The sequence below is a fragment of the Castor canadensis genome, chromosome 3 (genome assembly GCF_047511655.1).
Source record: "Castor canadensis chromosome 3, mCasCan1.hap1v2, whole genome shotgun sequence".
Taxonomy (NCBI): Eukaryota; Metazoa; Chordata; class Mammalia; order Rodentia; family Castoridae; genus Castor; species Castor canadensis.
This window is the reverse complement of record NC_133388.1, coordinates 38,783,110-38,804,329: the sequence shown is the minus strand read 5'-3', so window position 1 is coordinate 38,804,329 and position 21,220 is coordinate 38,783,110. Positions and strand designations below refer to the sequence as shown.

The 21,220-nt window shown below is 46.6% G+C and overlaps 1 protein-coding gene across 3 annotated transcripts; it reads right to left on the bottom strand.

The window, feature by feature from the left end:
- Positions 1-525: 525 nt before the first annotated feature.
- Positions 526-20,876, bottom strand: Plek2 (pleckstrin 2). Of its 3 annotated transcripts, none has more exons than XM_020184153.2 (9): positions 20,707-20,876; positions 10,887-11,051; positions 7,944-8,125; positions 6,039-6,130; positions 5,549-5,736; positions 5,259-5,360; positions 4,055-4,138; positions 2,098-2,176; positions 526-1,101 (listed from the first exon to the last, which is right to left on the bottom strand). In XM_020184153.2, the coding sequence occupies exons 1-9, from the start codon at positions 20,746-20,748 to the stop codon at positions 974-976; spliced, it is 1,062 nt and encodes a 353-aa protein (XP_020039742.1). In that variant the 5' UTR covers positions 20,749-20,876; the 3' UTR covers positions 526-973. The 3 variants fall into 3 exon arrangements, with proteins under 3 accessions (XP_020039742.1, XP_020039750.1, XP_073923848.1); XM_020184161.2 differs by having other exon boundaries at positions 526-1,030; XM_074067747.1 differs by lacking the exon at positions 10,887-11,051.
- Positions 20,877-21,220: the final 344 nt, after the last annotated feature.

Sequence of the window (21,220 nt, the reverse complement as noted above, 5' to 3'; positions counted from 1 at the left end):
CTGGGGCCTAAACTCAGGGCCTACACGTCAAGCCACTCCACCAGTCCTGTGATGGGTTTTTCGAGATAGGGTCTCATGAACTATTTGCCTGGGCTGATTTCGAACCGCAGTCCTCCTGATCTCTGCCTCCTGAGTAGCTAGGATTATAGCCATGAGCCACCAGTGCCTGGCAATTGTACTTTTTTATTTTTGTATGTATAACAAGTTTCTCCAAGTAAGTCCGTGACTTCTTTCTACAAAGTATAATACTTAATCAGGCTTATTTTACAAAGCAAAACAGTATCTGAATGTTTAGTTTTGCCAACAGCCTTTTTTTTTTTTTTTTTTTTTGGGTGATGCTATTGGAGTTTGAACTCTAACTGGAGCTTTGCAAGTGCTCTACCACTTTAGCCACACTCCCAGCCCCACTTTTAAAGTGTGCCTTGGTAACAGATCACTTGAAATAGTTCCATAATGAACTTACTTAATACATAAGCCTTAGAAGTAGGAAATCTTTGGAAAGCACAAAACTACAAGAGTTATAACTGCCAGAAACAAATGTTGATTTTTATTAATTCCATAGGAGATAGGAGTTGAGATCATTTAAGAGACAGCTGCCTTGAGGCTAGAGTTTTATTTCATATGCAGTGTGGCCAGTGTTAGTGTTCCAACAAAGGGGTACTGCTTTAGTGCCTAAATACACAGCTGTCCTGGTGGGCAAGAGTCGATGCTGACACCCAATGGCTGTTCCAGCTTTCCAAGTGGTAACAGGGAGATGGGGAAGGAAATAGCACCACTTCTGTTTGTGATCCAAGGAACTTAAGTCTTCAGCAGTTTCACTCCAAACAGTGCAAAATATACAACGTTACAGTCTTCTATGTTGCTGGGAATCGAACCCAGAGACAAAGGCCTGACAGGCAGTCTATCACAGAGCCACATCCACTGCCTGACTGGTAGAAGAAAGGAATCCTGGTCCTGCTTTCTCAGATTCTTGTCATGTTAGCTTTTTGATAGCTTCAATCCACTCTGCTCGTTCAGCCTTGCTGCTGGCCTGGATATAATAATGGGTGTCATCCTTGGTAATCACTTTAAAGAGATTTCCCTGGACATTCCCTTTTACCCCTAGGCAGAAGGAAAAAAAATCTGGTTGAATATCCTTGTCTACTTTCAGCTTAAAGCAGCTGAAAGGCAGCTGAGACCTGGACAAAAACATCTAATGAAGTATTTCTTACATACAGATGTAAGTGGTTAGGGGATCCCACCTGATGCATGACTTCCCCCTTTCCTCCCTGCCCTCCCTTAAGGCCTGTCACTAGTTAGTCTGGACATTGCTGAAAGCCCTCTTGCTTGCCCCTGTGCTAGCTCCTAGACTTTACAATTTTAGTCACATCAAAGAATCCAGTATGTTTATGTCAAATGCAGGCACAAAGTTTGGTGTTTGAGCCCCAATTTCCACATTTGTAGATGGGAATAATACTACCTTTCTCTACCATGGCTGGCTATTACAAAATTAGTGATAACATGAGAACATGTTATTAATGCTACAGCACCATGTAAGCCTGAGTGGTTACCCTCAGGTGGAAGCTTGTAGGCCATCTGCATAGAAACTGAAGGGGACCATTAAAGATAAGGTTTACTTAGTTGTATTCTTTTGGGGAGAGTTGTATTGGGTTTTGGAGGTTTGATTTTGATTTGGGTTTGTTTTGGTTTTTCGGTGGGACTGGGATTTGAACTCAGGGCTTTGTGCTTGCAAAGCAAGCACTCTACTGCTCGAGCCACACCTCCAGTCCATTTTGCTCTGGTTATTTTGGAGATCAGGTCTCACAAACTTTTGCCTGAGCTAGCTTCAACCAATGAACCTCCTGATCTCAGCCTCCCAGGTAGCCAGGATTACAAGTGTGAACCACCAGTGCCTGGTTCAGTCATATTCTTAAAACACTATCAACACCCAATGTGCCCTTCCCTCTATTTCTGAAACTGGCTTCAAAACTTACATCATTCATTATCTCACTGAGAAAAGCCCTACTTGGCAACCAAAGCTTGCTTCGTGTGGGCATTATTGAGATGCAGAAGGGAGGCCCTCAAGCCCTTCAGGCCAGTGTCGAAATTGTGCCTTACCAGTGGGAACACCATTATCCTCCAGAGCTGACACGAGTGAACCACGAAGAGAAAACCCACCCACTGGCCTGTTCTCTTCCTGGAGAGTAAAGGAGACATAATTAGCAATTTCGTGAAAGCACAAAGGGAAGAGGCACACTCCTATGACCGTCCTCAGCCAGACTTGTTGAAGAAGTCATTTCAAGTCATTTGTAATAGAAGATGAAGCTGAACCTGGGCATCATGTGTACCAGGAAGAAGTTTGGGCCTCTTTGTTTCAGTAGCAGTGCCACCAACCTTGCTGTTACCAGGCATGGTGGAGCTGAATATCAATCTGCTCTTGATTCTTGGAGCTGTCTCAAACAGCCTCAGATCCAACATTCTACCAAGAGAAACATGCACTGGCTTCCTTAACCCTTGTGTGCATCTTACCACCTAATCAAAAAATCAACATGTATTTATAGTTACCATTTCTACAAAACTGATAGATATTCCTACACACTGGACACCATTATACAAGATTCTAGTATGTACGCAGCATGAAACTTTGCATTAAACGAAGCTGTTTCATGGGCCCTTTGGTCCCTTCAATTAGTAATCTACTGAGTAGTGGTCCCAGCAAGAGGTAGAGCAAAAACAAAGTGGCTAAATAACAATGCTAGAGATGTTGACACTGAGATGCCAAGGGAAGAAGAGCTCCACCCCTGGAGGGGCCAGGGAGGAGACTTGAATTGGCCCTCTGAAGTAAGCCCTTGGCACAGGGGTAGACATTGAGCCCCAACAGGAGGAGGGGTGAGGGTAAAGCCAGGAACCAAATTAACAACAAAATGTCTTTCAGATAGTGCCTGGGCTGAGGCCTTGGACTCATCAAGGTCACAAAGCAGCTTGGGCTGGAGTGAGAATGCAATGCAAAACTAAAATGTTTATTCATTTGTTATACTCCTTGCTTCAAAAAGGGTTTGAGGTAGCCATGAAGGAGACTGGTCTCTATTCTATGGCCAGGCCACCATGACCATGGGAAAGATAAATGGGTGCTTTATGGAGGCCCAAGTGGCTGGAGTCCCTCAGGCAGCTCTCCGCCATGCCCCTCCCTGGGCTTTGGCCCTCCTGGTAGGAGTTCCTGACTGAAAACTCAGTAAGAAAGGAACTGCCTACTCTTCACTATTTCAAACATTAATGAAAATCATACATGTATCAACACAAAGCTGAATACCCCAACTGAAAGTCCAGTTTTCTTCTCTTTTGATTGGAATTAGGGTAACTCAGCATGAGGTAGTACTTATCTGAAACTCAGAACATCAATTCTTGGTTCAATTTTAAAAATAAGTAAATTATATCTTAACTATTAGTATATAATATAAATATGTGATAAAAAGGAACTTTACAAATAGAGTAAGAGTTGAGAAAGGCAAATTTCATGCAGTTTTTTTTGTTTTGTTTTGTTTTTGGTGTTACTGGAGTTTGAACTCAGGGCTTTGCACTCACAGAGCAGGCATTCTACCACTTGAGCCATGCCTCCAGTCCATTTTGCTCTAATTATTTTGAGAACTATTTGTTCAGGCTAGCCTCAAAACACGACCTTCCCTATCTCAGTCTCCCAAGTAGCTAGTGTGATTACAGGTGTGAGCCACTGGTGCCTGGCTTCTTGGGATCATTTGAAAAGAGAAGAGGCTGGGAAGGGCCGCTTAGGAGTCTCATCAGCCCTCCTCCCCCTCTTTACCCACAAAGAGGTTTTGGGGAAAGATGCTTTTCCTCTCAAAATAATGAAGATCCTTGCCCACAGGAAATGGGGCTGGGCACAAAAGAATCCACTCACTGAGCAGACAACCCTGTGACAAAAAGGAGCTTGGTCTGCAGGAGGAAAGGGACGTGAAACAGGAAGGCAGCATGGCAGCTCGCTGCTTTGTTGGAAGGTGTCTGGGAGCAGCACAGCCTCCCCCTCAGTCTCCCTCCAACCAGGGTAGTGTATACTACTCACTTTGGAAGGGTCATAGTAATGCAGGAAAGCCGGGTCCTTCCTTAGAACAAAGCGACGTACCTTCCAGTTTTTCCTTTTGTGTCCCTTCGGCAAAGAAAGGATCAAAGGTTCATTAGTGACAGCTCTATATCCCCTCCCAGTTTCCATGAATCTACCTATTGCCAACCCCCCAACAAGCCAGCCTGCTCCAATGGGACTACATTCTAAAGACAGTCTAGAGAAAACCCAAGACTTCCATGGCAGGTCATGGACTTCCCCTGACATGATCCTCTGCTCAGTGACACATTAGCAAAAATACCCTTCACATTTAGTTGACAGAGCTAAGAAGAGTTAGCACTGAAGGAAACGGGCCTCACCACCCTCACTGCTACACTGGGCATAAAGGACAGGGAGGGGCTGGGCGAGGTATAGAGCGTTTGCCTGATATGTGCAGGGAGGGCCCTGGGTTTAATCCAGGGAGGGAGCAGGTGTCAGCTGGACTGGGAGCTGAAAGGCCAACCTGAACCCAAGGGCACCAAACTTTTAAGGGTCAACTTAGTCCAAAAACAAACTACCTACAACTGCATGTGTATTTGTGCATGTGACATGTGTGCACACATATACTATAAAATCTCTACATGGGAAAAAGAAATGACCAATTACAGTATGATAAAAATCTAAGTGTGTGTGTGTGTGTGTGTGTGTGTGTGTGTGTGTGTGTGTGTGTGGTGTGAGAGAGAGAGAGATCTTCTCTGCCCTCATATCCGAGAACACACGTCTTCCTTAGTTTCTAGTCTATAGTACTCAGAGTCTCTCCCATCCCCTCTCCCAACAGCTCTGGGGGCCTCATTTCTTCCCGTGGTAAGGATCCCATCAGGCCTAGAAGAAGAAGAACCCTTAGGGTAGACAGGCAGCTATGTAGCTGATAAATAAGAGCAGATGTCAATCCTGACATAGAAGAAGGAGATGACAATATGTGAAACTGGGAAGTTACAGAGAAGTCGCTTTTTTAATGTGATAATTACATGTGGGTATGTTTTCCAGAGCAACCCTGGTGTCTAGGACATGGGTGTGAGTGAGCACGTGCATCTTTGACTTGCTTCCTTTGGATCCTGCTGGCAATGAGTACACGCCAGCTTTCTCAGCCCCTGCCCCTCTCTAGGCTCTTTTCTGCCTCTCCCGAGTGTAACGACTGTCCATCCTCTTTGCTCAAGGGCAGCCATACCTGCTTGGCCAGATAGCCTTGTTTGACCACTGCGCCACTTAACTCCATAGTACTGAGACTCATCTCTTCCTTGGGACTTTTCTTCTTCTTGTAGCTCTCAGCCTAATGGGAAGGGGAGAGGTTATGGGGGCTGCAAGGGAAGAGGGAATTCCTTAACACACACAGGATACCCTTCCCTCTTGGAATGAAGCTGTGGAATCACCCCTCACCCTACCCCATCCCCAAGCTTTCATTCTTGCTGTTTCCTTCCCTCTGGCCTAGTGGCAAGAAGAGCCCATTCCCTAACTCACAAAAGTGTACAGGGCTGTGGAGTCATCCAGGAACTGCTCAGCCAGATCCCCGGAGCGAATGGCTCCCATGCTCCGTACACCGACTGGCCTGAGGAAGTTCTCCTCCATGAGCACAGAGGCTAAGGTCACAGCCTCCAGACGGCTGGCTGCGAAGCTGTTGGAGATGAGCCAGTCCACCAGGGAAGAGCCTGTGCCAGGGCAAGGGAGGCAGGCACCTGTCAGACATAGGCTATATCCCAGGCTCCCTAGGGTATCTGGTTAATGACCTCATTGACCCTGACCTCCTGGGCAGTCTCAGGGCTTCACCCAAGAGCAGACTGAAGGCCACACCTGCTGCACAGACAGCCACAGCCATACCCACACGTGGCCATCTTAGGCTAGCCCACTGCTTAGCAGGCATCTCTTGTCTCACTATGGGCTGGTCAAGAACCCCAGTCACTGTGTCCCAGGTCTCTACAGCCTCGCCTGACTCTGGAACAGGAAGACTCACCCAAGAAGGTCTTTTTGTAGGTGCTTCCCTGCTCCATGTTGGGGCTCGGCCGGATTCCACTGCTGCTGTCATGCATCTTGTCCACGATGAGACTACATGGAAGAAAGGCAAAGAAGAGGGACCACTGCCACCCTGGCAGCTACAAGGGAATCTCCAAGAGTTACTGCTAAGGATACAAAGCAAGTGGCAAGCTGGGTGCTGGTGGCTCACACCTGTAAGCCTCACTACTCAGGTGGCAGAGATCAGAAGGATCATGGTGGGAAGTCAGCCTGGGCAAATAGTTCGTAAGACCCTATTTCAAAAAAACCCATCACAGTAGACAGACGAGTAGTAGTAGCAGTAATCCTAGCTACTCGAAGACATCAGGAGGATTGCAGTTTGAAGCCAGCCTGGGCAAATAGTTCGCAAGACCCTATCTTGAAAACACCCATCACAAAAATGGCTAGCGGAGTGGCTCAAGGAGAAGGCCCTGAGTTCCAGCCCCAGAACCACACCAAAAAAAAAAAAAAAAAAAAAAAATCACACACACACAAAAAAGAGCTGATGGAGTGGATCAAGGTATAGGCCCTGAGTTCAAACCCCAGTACCACAATAAGTAAATAAAATAAAGCAAGTGGCAAACGGCATGACACATACCACAAACAGAGTGGCTTTCTGTTATACATCAGAGATTTGAGAGGCCAGATTTTCTTTCATTGTTTTTGGCAGTACTGGGGTTTGCACTCAAGGCCTCACATTCTACCACTTAAACCACTCTACCAGCCCAAGAGAGACAGGATTTTCAGACATTTGTCTTCTAAGTCATCTGAATATTCTAATACTTCCTACTAGACAAGTATATCTACTGAAGTAAGACTCAAAAACTGTGGCTATTTAAAACCAAGAATGGTTCCCTATAGCCTGCTGCATTCAGTCTAAACTCCAGCTGCTTCTCCACGTCACCCCTCTGGGAACTCATCTGCTTCACACCCTTTGCTGCTCTTCCCCACACTCACCATAGCTCAGCAGCACCCTAGACCCATAGAAAGTGCCAAGACTTCAGTGCCTGGTGTGGAGTTTTATGCACCCAGGAATGACCCATTTCACATATTTGATGGGTGTTAACTGCTCAGCTACCAGAGAGGTTAGGGGTATCTTCATGATGGGAACTCCTTTCACATGTCCCTGTGTTACAGTGTCACCTCCACCACTGACTGGCCTTCCCTCTGCTCTCTGAGACAACTGCTGCCACCAACCAAAGATCTTTTCTCATTTTCTATACATATACTTGGGCCAGAAGATCTTGTTTATTCCTATTTGTACCTGCTGAGCAAGGGTCAGTGCAGTGGCTTAAGCGGTATAGCACCTGACTGGCAAGCACGAGGCCCAAAGTTCAAACCCCAGAGTCACTGAAAAAAAAAAAAAAATCTCTGTGTATATGCTGAGTACCTAGCACAGTGTGCAGTATGCAGAAGACACTCAGTAACTATCTCTTTTCTCATTTTTTTAAATTGATCCATAATTGCACCTAGTTATAGGGTATTCAATAGATATTTCTTGGATAAATGAATGAATGGATGAGGAACCCCACTCAGCAAGAAGACCACTACTACCAGAACCATCATTTTTGCCACCAGACTACAAATAAGAGCAATGGTTTGATCGATGGAGATTCCTGGGGAGTTGTGCTGTAGCCCTGAGCACCCTGCCTGAAACAGAAGGGAGTTCTCTAACTCATTCACAGAGGTGGGCAGAAGTGGCAGAGGCTCCAAGAGGTTACATAGGAGCGTGTGGTTAGGTAAGGCCAGTCCCAAGCAGGCCAGGCACAGCTGACAACCTTGAAGCACACTGGGGGCACCAGGCAGGCCTGTGTAACACCATGGGACGGACACACACACACACACACACACACACACACACACTCACTGCAGGCTGATGTGAGGGGGCAGCTTGAAGGAGTTTTTCAGTATATGGAGTTGCTGGACCTTCCCTGGCTGCCCGGCATGGATCGCACCGGTTATCTCAAAGGCCCAGGCGTCCCTCTCCTCTCGAGAACACGCCTCCAGGAAGTACTCGGTGGAAGTTTGGGTCTTCAGCTTAATGAGGAGCTGTGGAAAGAGAGCCAGTCAGACCAGTACTCAGAGGCAGAACAGGCAAGAGAATGCTAGAAATGATAGACAGGGTCACAATGTATCCAGGATTCACTAACCACCCAATTCCCTGGCTCCTTGCCCACCCCCCAGCAGGTGGTCTTTTTTGTTTTTTGCTTTTTTTGTGGACTGGGGTTTAGACTCAGGGCTTTGTGCTTGCAAAGCAGGCCCTCTACTGCTTGAGTCACTCCTCCAGTCCATTTTGCTCTGGTTATTTTGGAGATGGGGTCTCTTAAACTATGTGCCCAAGCTGGCCTCAAACTGCAACACTCCTGATCTCTGCCTCCAGAGTAGCTAGAACTACAATATGAGCCTCTGGTGTCCTGAAGACCCACTCTTCTTAAATAAGCTTCATGACAGTTACTACGACAGTTACTTTGTAAACTCATCCTGAAAATGTTTATAACCTTTCTTCCCCCCCCACTTTGAGAAAAATGTAAGTTGTTGTAAAAATAATGCAGACAAATATAAATCAATCTACTGTAAATCTTTGAAATATGACCAACTCTCCCTTATCCCATATTCAAAGTTAAAATGAAAAAAAAAAAAAGATGGTTGTTTAAGAATAGAACTCATTCCTGATTTCAATCAAGTTATTTCCCTAATTTGTTTTTAGTTTGTTTATTTGTTTGCTTTGGATGTTGTTGTTTGAGACAGGATCTCACTATGGGGGCTCAGGTCAGACTTGAACTCATGATTCTCCTGCCTCTGGAGTTCTAGGATTATAGACATGCACCATCACGCCCAGCTTGTTCGTATTTTTGAGACAGGATCTCGCCATGTTGCCCAGGCTGGCCTTGAACTCCTGGGTGAGCCCAAATGATCCTCCCAACTCAGCCTTCCAAGTAGCTGGGGTTACACAATGCCACCACACTTAATTTTAGTTTTTGGTTTTGGTTTTGTGGTACTGGAGATGCAGGCTAGGCAAACACTAAACCACTACATCTCTAAACTACATCTCTAGCCCCTGCCACCACACTTAGATCTTCCCCACTTTTTATGTCCTCAAAACCACCCTTAATCTCCAGCCAAAATCTTGTTTGTGGGAAAAAGAGTAACTCTCTTGGGGGAGTAATTCTGTCCCTCCCACCTCAAGCTCAGCGCAGGCAGTGTTCACCTCCTTCTGCACCCTCCACCCCTCATTCAGTGTGTGGAGTTCTCCGTTTAGAGAAAGGTCTGTGGGCAGAAGGAGTACATTCTCTTCTCCCCCGCGTTTCTGCCTCCGTTTCTCTTGCTCCCAAGCCAAGTGACCAGAATGCACTCTGTCCCCACGGAATAACATTTGGTGCCTCCCTGTCCCCTGCTCTCAACATCCAGCCCATCACCAACCCTATGGATATTTCGATCATAAAACTTTCTCCTAGTCATCCCTTCTTTTGCTTCATTTCTTTGTTTCAATAGCTTTTTTTTTTTTTTGAGGCAAGTCTTACTGTGTAACCCAGGCTTCCTTTTATTTTATTTGAGGAAAGATTTTAATTACAGAAGAGGACTGAGGTTAACATAACGAATGCCAGTGAGCACTCCATCCAGAATTCACTGTCATTGAGAAGCTTCCTTAATTGACTTTGTTGCCTCTGGTCTCGTCCCTGCACACTGCAGGCACTGAAGAAAATCACAGAAAGGGAAAATGACAAGACTCCCTCTTTATGGACCTAGACTCTTTATTAATAACTGAGCTGAGTTCCGCATGTTAGCCTAAGAGAACTCCCACTCCACCAACTCTTTTATGTGATGGGTTTTTCGAGATAGGGTCTCGCAAACTCTTTGCCAGGGTTGGCTTCAAACCATGATCCTCCTGATCTCTGCCTTCTGAGTAGCTAGGATTACAGGTGTGAGCCGCTGCACCCAGCTCCATGAACACTCTTCTCCTTGCTTTTACTCAAGACATTCTACCTGCCCAAGTGTCCACCTCTTTCCCTCTTTGCCTCAGTCTCTATTCCTGAAGCTGTACTTGACTCAGACAGTCCATAATGACGTCTTCCTCCTCCTCAACAGTGTTCTCCGCAGTGCATAATGGTTACACCATCATTTAGAGCTCCAAATGTTTTTCAATTAACCATTTGCTTTCCCAATAAGATTTTTCAGTGCTGGGGATGGAACCCAATGCCTTCCTGCACAGTAGGCAAGTGCTCGACCACTGAGCTACACCTACACCCCAGCCCCTGATATATCTTTTTTATTTTGAGACAGGATCTCACTAGGTAGTCCAGGCTGGCCTTGAACTCAAGATCCTCCAGCCTCAGCCTCCTAAGTGCTAGGATTACAGTCTTGCACCACCATGTCCAACTTCCCAATACACTTTTTTTTTTTTTATTGTAAGGTCAAAGCTGCCCCTCACTTCTAGAACATGCACCCCTCACGGAATGAAAGCCATCCTGCTGATGCCCAAGACGGCAGTAATTGCTCACATTTGTGGGTGCCTGCCTCCCAGCCTACGAAGTCTTCTAACAGACCGTTACCTTCATGATTCTCATCACAACCATGGGAGATATTCAGGTGCAATTATTTTATCTCATTTTACAGATAAAAAATGAAGGCTCAAAGAAGTTTAACTATTTGCCCAAGGTCACATACCACCTACGTGGTTCATGGTAGAGCCAGGATTTGAACCTAATTCACTGGATTATAAAGTTGAGCTCTTTCCGTTATGCACCTCCTGGAAGAGGCGGGGGTGGTGGAGGGAGGCTGGAGCAGGGAGCGGGCAGGGGCCATCACTTACAGGTCGGTTTTCATACTCCAGACAGGGGCAGGTGATGGTGCAGCCATCCAGGAGGATCCGGCCCTTGGGAGGAGTCCCTCTCCGACCACCCTCAAGTTTGTAGTACAGCAGTGTGTTCTGCCGAAGGATGAACCACCTCGCCTTCCAGCTGTGGACAATGTGGCCCTTGGGACAGACAGGAAAGCCCTGAGGTCAGTATTGCACTCAGGAAGAGGAATCTCAGAACTCAGGTGACCAGACTATGCCGGAAACACTAGTCCAACCGTATACTCCCCTGGCTCTGGATCTACGTTGGTCTACATTGAGTATGTAGCAAAGACCTCTGACACCAACCTTCTACTTTCCCCATCCCAGATACTATAAACTTTTTTTTGGTGGTAGTTATGATGTTGGGGGTCAAACCTAGTGCCTCTTGCATGCTAGGCAAGCGCTTTACCTCTGAGCTATTCCTCCCGGCCCTGGTCATAAATCATGAAAAGAAGTGAAAATTATAAGGGAAAGTCACCCATGATCCTGCTACTAGGAGACAGTCATCAGTAACATTTGGTATTTCCTTCTTGTCCTGTTTCCCAGATGAGTACAGTGTAGGGTTAGCTTCTAACGCAGACAGAGAGGCTTTCTATGAATCAAAGACTCTTTCCTTAATTCACTCATTTCCTTACCTAGCATTTATTAATATTGAAGGCCCCTTCCAGCGTCACATCTGTGGTGCTATGCTCCATTCCATGCTCAGCACATACTAAGAGCTGTCAGGGAATCAAAAAGTTGTAGAAGGAATTGTTGCCCCCAGACTTAACATGTGCTTAAGACTGTACCTACAACCGGGCAGTGACTAAGGAAGCTAAGCCAACAAGACTCACTTCCTTCCTCACTTAGAATCTACATGGAGCCTGAGGGTTCACAGTTTTCCTGACACACACAGACAAGTTTAAAGAAACAAAAAAGATTTGACTCTGATTCCTCAGCTACTAAGTGCTCTCTATTGATCTCCATATGGCCCATCTCAGGTCCCCATTTCCTGTCTCAGGTTCCCCATTCTACCAAGGGTCTTAGGTCTACCTGGGGGGTCTGAGTGCTGAAGAATTCAAGGCAGTAAATTGCTGGCACACAAAACTATGGCTTGGGTCTCCAATATGTCTTGCAACTCCTCAATCAAGACAGTTAACATATCTATTGCCCCTAAGGGTTTCTTCATGCCTTTTTGTGACCAAATCATCTCCCTTCATTATCTGTAAGCAATCATTGGGCTACTCCATGTCACTATGGGTGAGTTTGCGTTTCATAAAATTTTCTATAGATGAAAGAAAAAAAAAAAAAAAAAGCTGTGACTTGGTGTCAGGAGAGGAAAACGCAATCTAAGCTGATGGCGCCAGAGCTGGTATGAAATGGAGAGAGGGGAAAAAAGTCATCGTAAGACCTCAAACGTAGGTGTTTTGGGATGAACTGTGTGATACCTCCAAATTCCTATGTTGAAGCTTTAACCCAAATTCTGCTCAGAAATAGGCCCTTTAAGGAGGTGATTAAGTTAAAACAGGGCCATTAGGTTGGGCCCTAATCCTGACTGGTGTCCTTGTAGGAGGAGTTGGAAACACAGAGGAAGGACGGTGTTAGGCCACAGCAAAGAGGCCATCTGCAAGCCAAGGGAAAAAATGTCAGGAGTTAACTGGACAACACCCTGATCTTGGACTTCTGGCCTCCAGAATGCTAAGAAAAAAAGTCACCCAGTCTGTGAAGTTTCATTATGGCAGCCCCTAGCAAACTAATACCATAGGGAGAAGAGGAAGAGAGCTGGAGGTGCAAGGGAAAAATATAATCAGCAGATGCTGAGCAGAAAAGGCACATACATAACATTTCTTGGACAAAATGTTATGCTTTCGGGAACTCCTTGCACTTAGGAGAACAAGGAGGTGACTAAATTCTGGGCATAGAGCACTGATGCATGCTTGACAGCGTGGAGAAACGGGAACTCTTGGTTAGGACCACAGTAGAAGTATAGTTTCGTCTGTCACCCAGGCCTTAGAGTTATTAAGGACAAGTGTCAAACAGTGTCAGCAGTGATTTTCTAGCAGAAACAGCTTCCAATAGAAATGACACCTACTTTGGAGCCATTGGGCATTTTTTTTTTTTTTTGTGATACTGGGGTTTGAACTCAGGGCCTACACTTTGAGCCACTCCACCAGCCCTTTTTTGTGAAGGGCTTTTTTGAGATAGGGTCTCATGAACTATTTGCCTGACCTGGCTTCGAACTGTGATCCTCCTGATCTCTGCCTCCTGAGTAGCTAGGATTACAGGCGTGAGCCACCAGGGCCTTTTTTGTCTGACTGCACCATCCCTGGCTGCATAGATTCCAGCCTGATTTGCTGGTCTCCCAAATATTCCCGAGTTATTGAAAATCCTCCATGAATCCTTTCTGTCCCAACTAGTCAGAGTAGAATGCGTTGTGAGCAACTAAGAATTCTGACTGGAAGCAAAGAAATCTGAGGAAAAAGGCCAATGAGAAAGGATGTACCAGGAGGGAGAAAATTCAAAGAAGCTGTGAACCTCATGCAAATGTTCAAATCCTTTGACCCAATAATTCTACCTTGGTATCTGTGCTATGTAAATAACCTAAAATATGGAAAAGGTTTCATGCACTGAGGCACTTACAGGAACACTGCTGATAACAGTGAAAAAAGGAATGTAATCTTAACATTTAATAATACAGTGCCTGGTGTTTAATAATACTGGGAGTTGCAGTAGCAGGATTCCAACCCTAAGTGACAACAGACCACTGGTGAAGCCCACAAGGTCAGACTCCACAATGTCAACCACCAAGAATCAGTGACAAGATAGTCTTATTTTTTTGGTGGTTCTGGTGTTTTGAACTCAGGGCCGTGCACTTGCTAAGCAAATGCTCTACCACTTGAGCCACACCCCCCGCCCCAGTTTTAGTAATTTTTTTTGATAGGGTCTAACACTTTTTTTTTGGCCTGGCCTGACCTCACACTGAAATCTTCCCATCTCCTCCTCTCAGGTAGTTGAGATTGGAGGCATGAGCAACCATATTTGGCTCAGCAGTGGTCTTTTTTTGAGGTACTGGGGTTTGAACTCAGGGCTTTGTTCTTGCAAAGCAGGCACTCTACTGCCTGAGCCACACCTTCACTCCATTTTACTCGGGTTATTTTGGAGATGGGATCTTTCAAACTATTTGCCTGAGCTGACCTTCAACCTTGATCCTCCTGATCTCAGCCTCCATGTGGCTAGGATTACAGGAGTGAGCCACCAGCACCCAGCCAATGGCCAAAGCACTTTTATTTACATTACTTCATATGATACCTAAAATAACTACAGTAGTATGTTAGAAAATATTTTTTAAATATTTAGTATCTAAGTATTTCTACGGTGCAAGTATTTCTAGTATTTTAGAAATTTTCTGGAATGTTCCAGAAATGTTAAAAGTATTCATCTCTAGAGAGTAAGTAAGACTGGATACACAGAGATAAGAATAGAAATTTATTTTCCATTCTACACCCTTTATACTACTATTCTACTTTGGGCTTTTGTTTTTTTTCCAGTTGGTTGGTTTTGGAAGTTTTGGGGTTTTTTGTTTGTTTGTTTGTTTGTCTTGGTTATACTGGGGTTTGAACTCAGGAATTTACTATACAGGCACTCTACCACTTGAGCTACGCCCCCTGCCCCAGACCTTCTTTTGCTCTGTTATTTTATTTGGTGGTACTGGGGGGTTTGAATTCAGGGTCTTGCACTTTTTAGGCAGGTGCTCTACCACTTGAGCCATTCCACCAGCCCTGCTCTGCTTATTTTTGAAGTAGTATCTTGCTTTATGATTGAGCCTGCTTGGACCAGAAATCCTCCTATTTACACCTCCTGTTAGGATAACAGGCATGCACAACCAAATACAGCTTTTATTATTTGAGATAGAGTCTCTTGATTTTCTTGCCTGGGCAGACCTCAAACCTCAATCCTCCCCATCTCTGCCTCTAAATAGCTAAGATTATAGGCATGAGTCACCATGCTCAGCCTTTTTTGGGGGGAAGGCAGTGCTGGGGCTTGAACTCAGGGCCTCATGTGTACTTGGCAGGTGTTCTACCACTTGAGTCACTCCAGCAGCCCTAGCATGCTTTTGCTTTTAATTCTTATTTATTTAGTTTTGGCAGCACTGGGGTTTGAACTCAAGGTTTCACACTTGCTAGGCAGGCACTCTTACTGCTTGAGCCACTCTGCCAGCCTGTGTTTGTTTTTAATAATATGATTGTTTGGTTTTTGTTGTGCTGGAGATTGAACCCAGGGCCTTGTGCATACTACACAAGCCCTCTACCACTGAATTATAACTCCAACCCTTAGAATGCATTGGTGTTTTTATTTTTGTTTGAGACAGGGTCTCACCTGCCCGGCTGGCCTTGAACTTTCAGTCCTCCTGCCTCAGCCTCCAAAGTGCTGGCATTACAGGCACGAAACACTGTAGTACTTGGCTTAGAATGTACTCTGTGTTTGTGTGTGTGTGTGTGTGTGTGTGTGTGTGTGTGTGTGTGTGTGTGTGTGTGTTACTGGGGTCTGAATGCAGGGCCTCATACTTGCTCACACTCTGCCATTTGAGCCACACCTCCAACCCAAGAATGTATTATTTTTACAATGGAAAAATAAATAAATTTAATATCAAACAAAAATCTTGATGAGATGATTAGGAAAATTATTCCTTCGTTCATCTTTTCATTCAATGATCAATGACTAAAATACCACTGCACAAGACAAAGATGGGAAAACTCTGCCCAAGCCAGTAGGGGAGATAGAAAACTCCCCATTCAAGCTGGGTGTAATCCTAGCACTAGAGAGGCTGAGGCAAGAGGGGCTCAAGTTTAAGGCCAGCCGAGGCTACACAGCAAGATCCTCAAAAAGGGGGAAAGGCTGGGGTGTGGCTCAAGTGGTAAAACAATGGCCCTGAGTTTAAACCCCAGTACCTCCAAACACAAATGCACACACATGTGCACACGCATACATACCACGCACACACATACACACACACAACTACATTTTACAAGGGCTGGTCTGTGTGGCCAACAAAATATAACCCAGTGATGTGTCAATTCTGACATTAAGTTATAAAAGTCTCTCTCTTTCTCTCTCTCTCTCTCTCTCTCACTCTCATCATTCATTCTGGGGGAAATCTAACTGCCATGTCACAAGCAGTCCTATAGAAAGGTGAGAAACAGAGGCCTCCAGCCACAGTATGGAAGCGAGCTTGGAAATGAGCCCATCAGCCAGTGCCACCTTCAGGTGACTGCCACAGCAGGTAGTGACAACTTCATTAGAGACCCTGAGCCAGACTTCCTGGCTACCTGCCTCTCAGAAACTGTGTGAGATAATAAACATCTGTTGTTTTAAGATGCTGAATTTGGGGGTAATTCTACATAATTATAGATAAATAATACAGGACATGACTCCAACCCCAAGGAGGAGTCCAGGTCGGGGAGGAAGGTCAGAAGAGGGTGGACTGGGGTTAGGCACATTCCCTGGAGGAGCCGATTCTGGGGCTGAGCCTATAGGTGTGAGGCCGTGGCAAGGTAAGGAAGGCTGGCAAGGATGAGCATGAAACCTCTCCAGTGCTGGGGGTGTAGTTTAGCAACAACACACTTGCCTAGCATGCACGAGGCCCGGGGTTTCCGTCCCAGCACTGAAAACATTGCAAATATTTCTACTTTTGGGAAATTCCTCTAGTTCTATATGACTTGAGCTCAGAGACCCAAAGGGGAGGGGAAGTAATAGGGACCAAGTAGGCAATGGTGTCAATTGCTGTGTTGCAGTTTGATCTTTATGCTGTAGCTCAAGGGGAGTCCTTGCAGAATTTCTAACAGAAGCATAACAAGTTCAAGGTTCTCATGTTTAAAAGATCACTCTGGCCAGATGTGGTGGTGAATACCTGTAATTCCAGCACTTGGAAGACTGAGGCAGGAGGATCTCAAGTTTCAGGCTAGCCTAAGATATATAGTGAGACCCTATCTCAAAAGAAAGCATGACAAAAATGAAAAGATCAGTTGAATGAAGAAGGTGAGACTGCAGAGGGGAACTCACCTGGAAGCTACTGGAATAATCCATGAAACTGATAGGAAAGCCCCAGTCTCCCTGCTTGGCAGATAAGCCACATGTGAACAGGGGTTGTGAGTGACTGGTCCAAGTCACCGGGCAAAGCAGGCCAGGGGCCAAAAAACTGTGGAGCAAGCAGAAAAAGAACTAGGGCTGCCCTCTCCCACTGCACTTGGTCCCAGACCTAGAGAAGGTTCCCTCTCCAGGCACCTGTGTGTAAGCAACTGTCTGGAGCAGTGAAAGACTTAGAGTTTCAGGAGCTCCTTTAGGGGAAAGGAGGGGGCACACAAGCTGGGATGGCCCCTCAGAGCTGGGTTTAGGAGGCACAGATGTCACAGCTGGAGAGACCCTAGGAAAAGGCCTACTCTACTTTCTAATTTTAAAGAGGAAGAACAGGGGCCCAGGAAAGTCTTGTCCAAGATCCTACAATCCCCCATCTCCTAAAAAAGCAGAGACAGTACTTAGTACTTATTATGGGATGAATTTCATCTCCCAAAAGATATGTTGAAGTCCTAACCTCTGGTACCTGTGAAAGTGATCTAACTTGGAAATAAGGCTCTTGTAGATGTAATCAAATTAGGATGAGGTCACGCCAGACTAGGGTGGGCATAATCTAATGTTATGTGCCTACCAGACAGAGATTGCAGGAATGCATCTGTTAAGTCAAGGAATGTCACACATTGCCAGCAAGCACCAGAACAGACAGGCAGGCAAGGATTCTCCCCAGAGGTTAGTTTGGCCCTGCCAACACCTTGATTTTGGACTTGCAGCCTCCAGAACTCCTTCTAGTCTTTTTTTTTTTTTCTTTTATGTCTATATTTTTTCGTCACACATACTTGCATACTTTTACTCTGGGGTTTGAACTCAGGGTCTCCAACTTGCTAGGTAGGTGTTCTACCACTTGAGCCACACCCCTAGCTCTCTTTTGACTCTTTGGATTTTAGTATTGTAAGCATCTTTAACGTTTGCTAACAATAATTTAATTAGTCATTGGTTTATTCAGGGGGACATGTAGGAAATTTCCAGATACATGAATAAGAGTTTGTTCAAAAAGCTTTTGCAGTATTTCCTTAGGATGAATTCCTACCAGTGAAATTCCCAGGCCAAAGCCTGCTAGCATTGCAGTGTTTGTTTAAGCTCAGAGGCCAGCAGCTTGGCAGAGTGGGTTCGTGTTCGTGGGCTGCTTCCTGCCTTCTGCCTCTCCCTCCCGAGACAGCCAGGCCCAGAGAGCTCCCTGCATTTTGCCTGCAGCTTGGTTTTTTTCTTGCCTAGGCAGGATTAGGAGACAAATCCTTCGTGCCTCTGCCTGCCTGTCTCCAGCGTGGCCCTCCCAGAGATGACTGTTTGCTCTCTGGCTTCCAGCTCGGGCCTGCCCCACTCCGGGCTATAAACCCTCCTAAAGCTTCAGATCCCCAGTACCACAGCCCAGAAACTTCTCCAGCAGACACAGGGGCTGCTGTTCTGAGGAAGGAAAGGGGATATGGAGTGGTGACTGGGATCTATCAGCAGGTGGTGGTCACAGTAGGGGCACTGGGGTCAACTCTCTCTCTTGGGGCAGGAAGAGATGTGACTTCCACACATGCCTCAAGGGAAGACCCCAAATCCCAGTCCATGTTCAGCTGGAATGAGAGATAGGTGTTGCAGCCCAGCCCTGTCCTTTCTGTGAGCTTTGGGGCCAGACCTGCTGCCTCTCCTTCCTAAACCCAGCCATCCTTCTCCCCACATAGCCATGCTCTGTGGCTCTCTGACTTTGTGTGATGAAGGTAACTTTGCATGGTATAGGTAACTCCTGGGAGGAGGAGGCGGCCCACGGAGGCTCATTTGACGGGTCTGGCCTCGAATTAACTCCACCTAGCTCAGTGACCAACAACCCAACCAAAACTCACACTGTCACCTCATGAGCTGCAGTACAGAGGAAGGCAGCAGAAGGCCCTCACAGGTTGTCACTCTGAGGTCCAGCCACCTCCACAGATGCTAAGGGACCAGACTATCATTTTAGTCCCAATGACACAAAGTAGGCCTGGAATTCTGAACTGCTGGTATCTAATCTGACCCTTGATCTGGCCTCCGCCTCTTACCCTCGTTGTTCATACCTTTGAGCAAACAACACACCGCCTCTGAATCAAATACTGCGCAACATAGTACAGACCTGCTGTAAGCTGAAATATGAAAGTGACTTGAGCCTTCAGCCCTGGTGGGGCCACCAGGTGAGGGAATGAGAGGGAGAGCCCCTTGGTCTCTGGTTACACCCTCCCCAAGCTGTAAACTCATGAGCCATATATCCACATGCTATGCTGTTGCATTAGCATAAATGTTTAGTGTTAGTGTCAATGTTAATTTTTTTTAGTTGCTAGGGATCAAATCTAGCATCTCATGCACACTAAGCAAGCACTTACCTCTGAGCTACAAACCCAGCCCTAAAATAACTTTAAAATGTCAAACTTCCTCCCTTTCATTTGTTTTCTACCTTGATCCCCGGCATTCATTCTGCTTCGATTTGGACTCTTGCTTACTGTGGATCACATGGGGTGATGGGGAAGGACTGAGGGAGGACAGGGTTCTCGACCCATCTAATACTGGCTGTGGACCAGTCACTTCATCTTTCCGGTCCTCAGTTTCCTCATCTGTAACAGTGATAACCATACAACCATGCTTGGTCTCAGCGGCACAGGAAACTGCTCTGAGCTTCTTTTGCCCTGTAGGACTACTGGGAGTCTTAAACAAGACAATGTCCAGGACACACAAACAGGTAAGTGCTGAAGAAACACTGCATGGTAACTACAGGGCACATCCATGCTGCTTTCATTAATTGTATTTAAATATTACACTATTCGTAATTTTTTTCTCTTTTTTCTTAGTGCATATTAATTGTACACAGGGGTTTCTTGGTGACATTTCCACGCATGCCTACAATCAAATTCACCCCTTTGATCAAATTCACTCCTTCTGTTTCTTTCTTATCCTACCTCCCCCCTTTTAAAAACAATTTTTAATGGGTAACTTTTTCCGTTTTTAAATCAACACATATTAACGGGGAACTGTGTGACGTTTCGATCCATGTACACAATGTGCAATGGTCAGATCTAGCACCTCAAACAGTGAAGATGTCTTTGGGTTGGGAACATTCAAAATCCTCTTGCCTAAGATTTTGACATATATAATTATTGTCCGCCACAGTAATCCTCCTACCCATGCTACAAAATATTAGAAGTTATCCTTTCTTCCCTGTACCTGTTAACCATCCCCTCTCCTTCTCCGCCACCCCTTACTCAGTCTAATTTACTAAGGTTCTCCTTTGGGTTTTGCCTTTGTTTTAAGATCGCGTGTGCACAGTGGGCTGGGGTCTGCACCTAGGACCTCGTGCGCGCTACACGCGCCAGGAGCTGCCACCCGCTGCATCCCCAACCCCAATAAGCCGTTTTAAGACACCCACTTGGCGCCCGCCGCCCCGACCCCAAAGCACACGAGCCGAGAGGGATTCTCACCCTCCCCGGTGCGGGTGCCGCCGTGCGGGCCCCAGCTTGTTTCAGAAAGCTGTGTCCCGCCTCGGTGCCGATGTCGCATTACCGCCCGCTCCTCTGTCCCCACGGACGTGTGCGCAGCGGGGCCCCGAGCACACAGATCCCGCCAAAGGAGCTGGGGTGTGGATCGGGGCATGCGGGTCGCCCCCCACCGCGCACCCCATCCTCGGCCAGGTGAGACGCGCCCTGGCCACTGTGGCGAGGCTCGGGCGCACACTCACCCTCTTCACCAGAAAGCCCTCCTTCAGCACGCCGTCCTCCATGTCGCGACCCAGGTGCGCTGCCCGCGCCCAGGAAGCCGCTCCGCCTGGGCCGGCGACGCCTCCCTGGCGCGGATCCAGAGCCGGAGACTGCGGGCCTCGGGGCAGGAAGTGGGCCTGGCGGGATGTCGACACCTGCAGGCTAGCCGGGCCCGCGGTCGGCGCGCAAGGACACAGTGCCGACCTCCCCAGCGCGCTGCCGTCCCGCTGTGCCCCATCAGGTGACCCCCGGCGCCAGCCTCTTCAGCTCCCTCCAAGCAGTCCAAAGCTGGTGCTGGCCTGCCACTTAGCATGGTGCCCTGGGTTAACACTTAGCACTGAAGGGGTTTCAAGGATTTGGAGCCACCCCAAGCCGGTGGAAAGGGATGTGGGAAGTGAGTGGATAGAGTGGAACTGACTGGGAACTTTGCCCTAGCCTTTGGGGACAGCAGAGAAGATAGCTCCTTAACAGGAAAGTCACAGGTTTATAACGGCT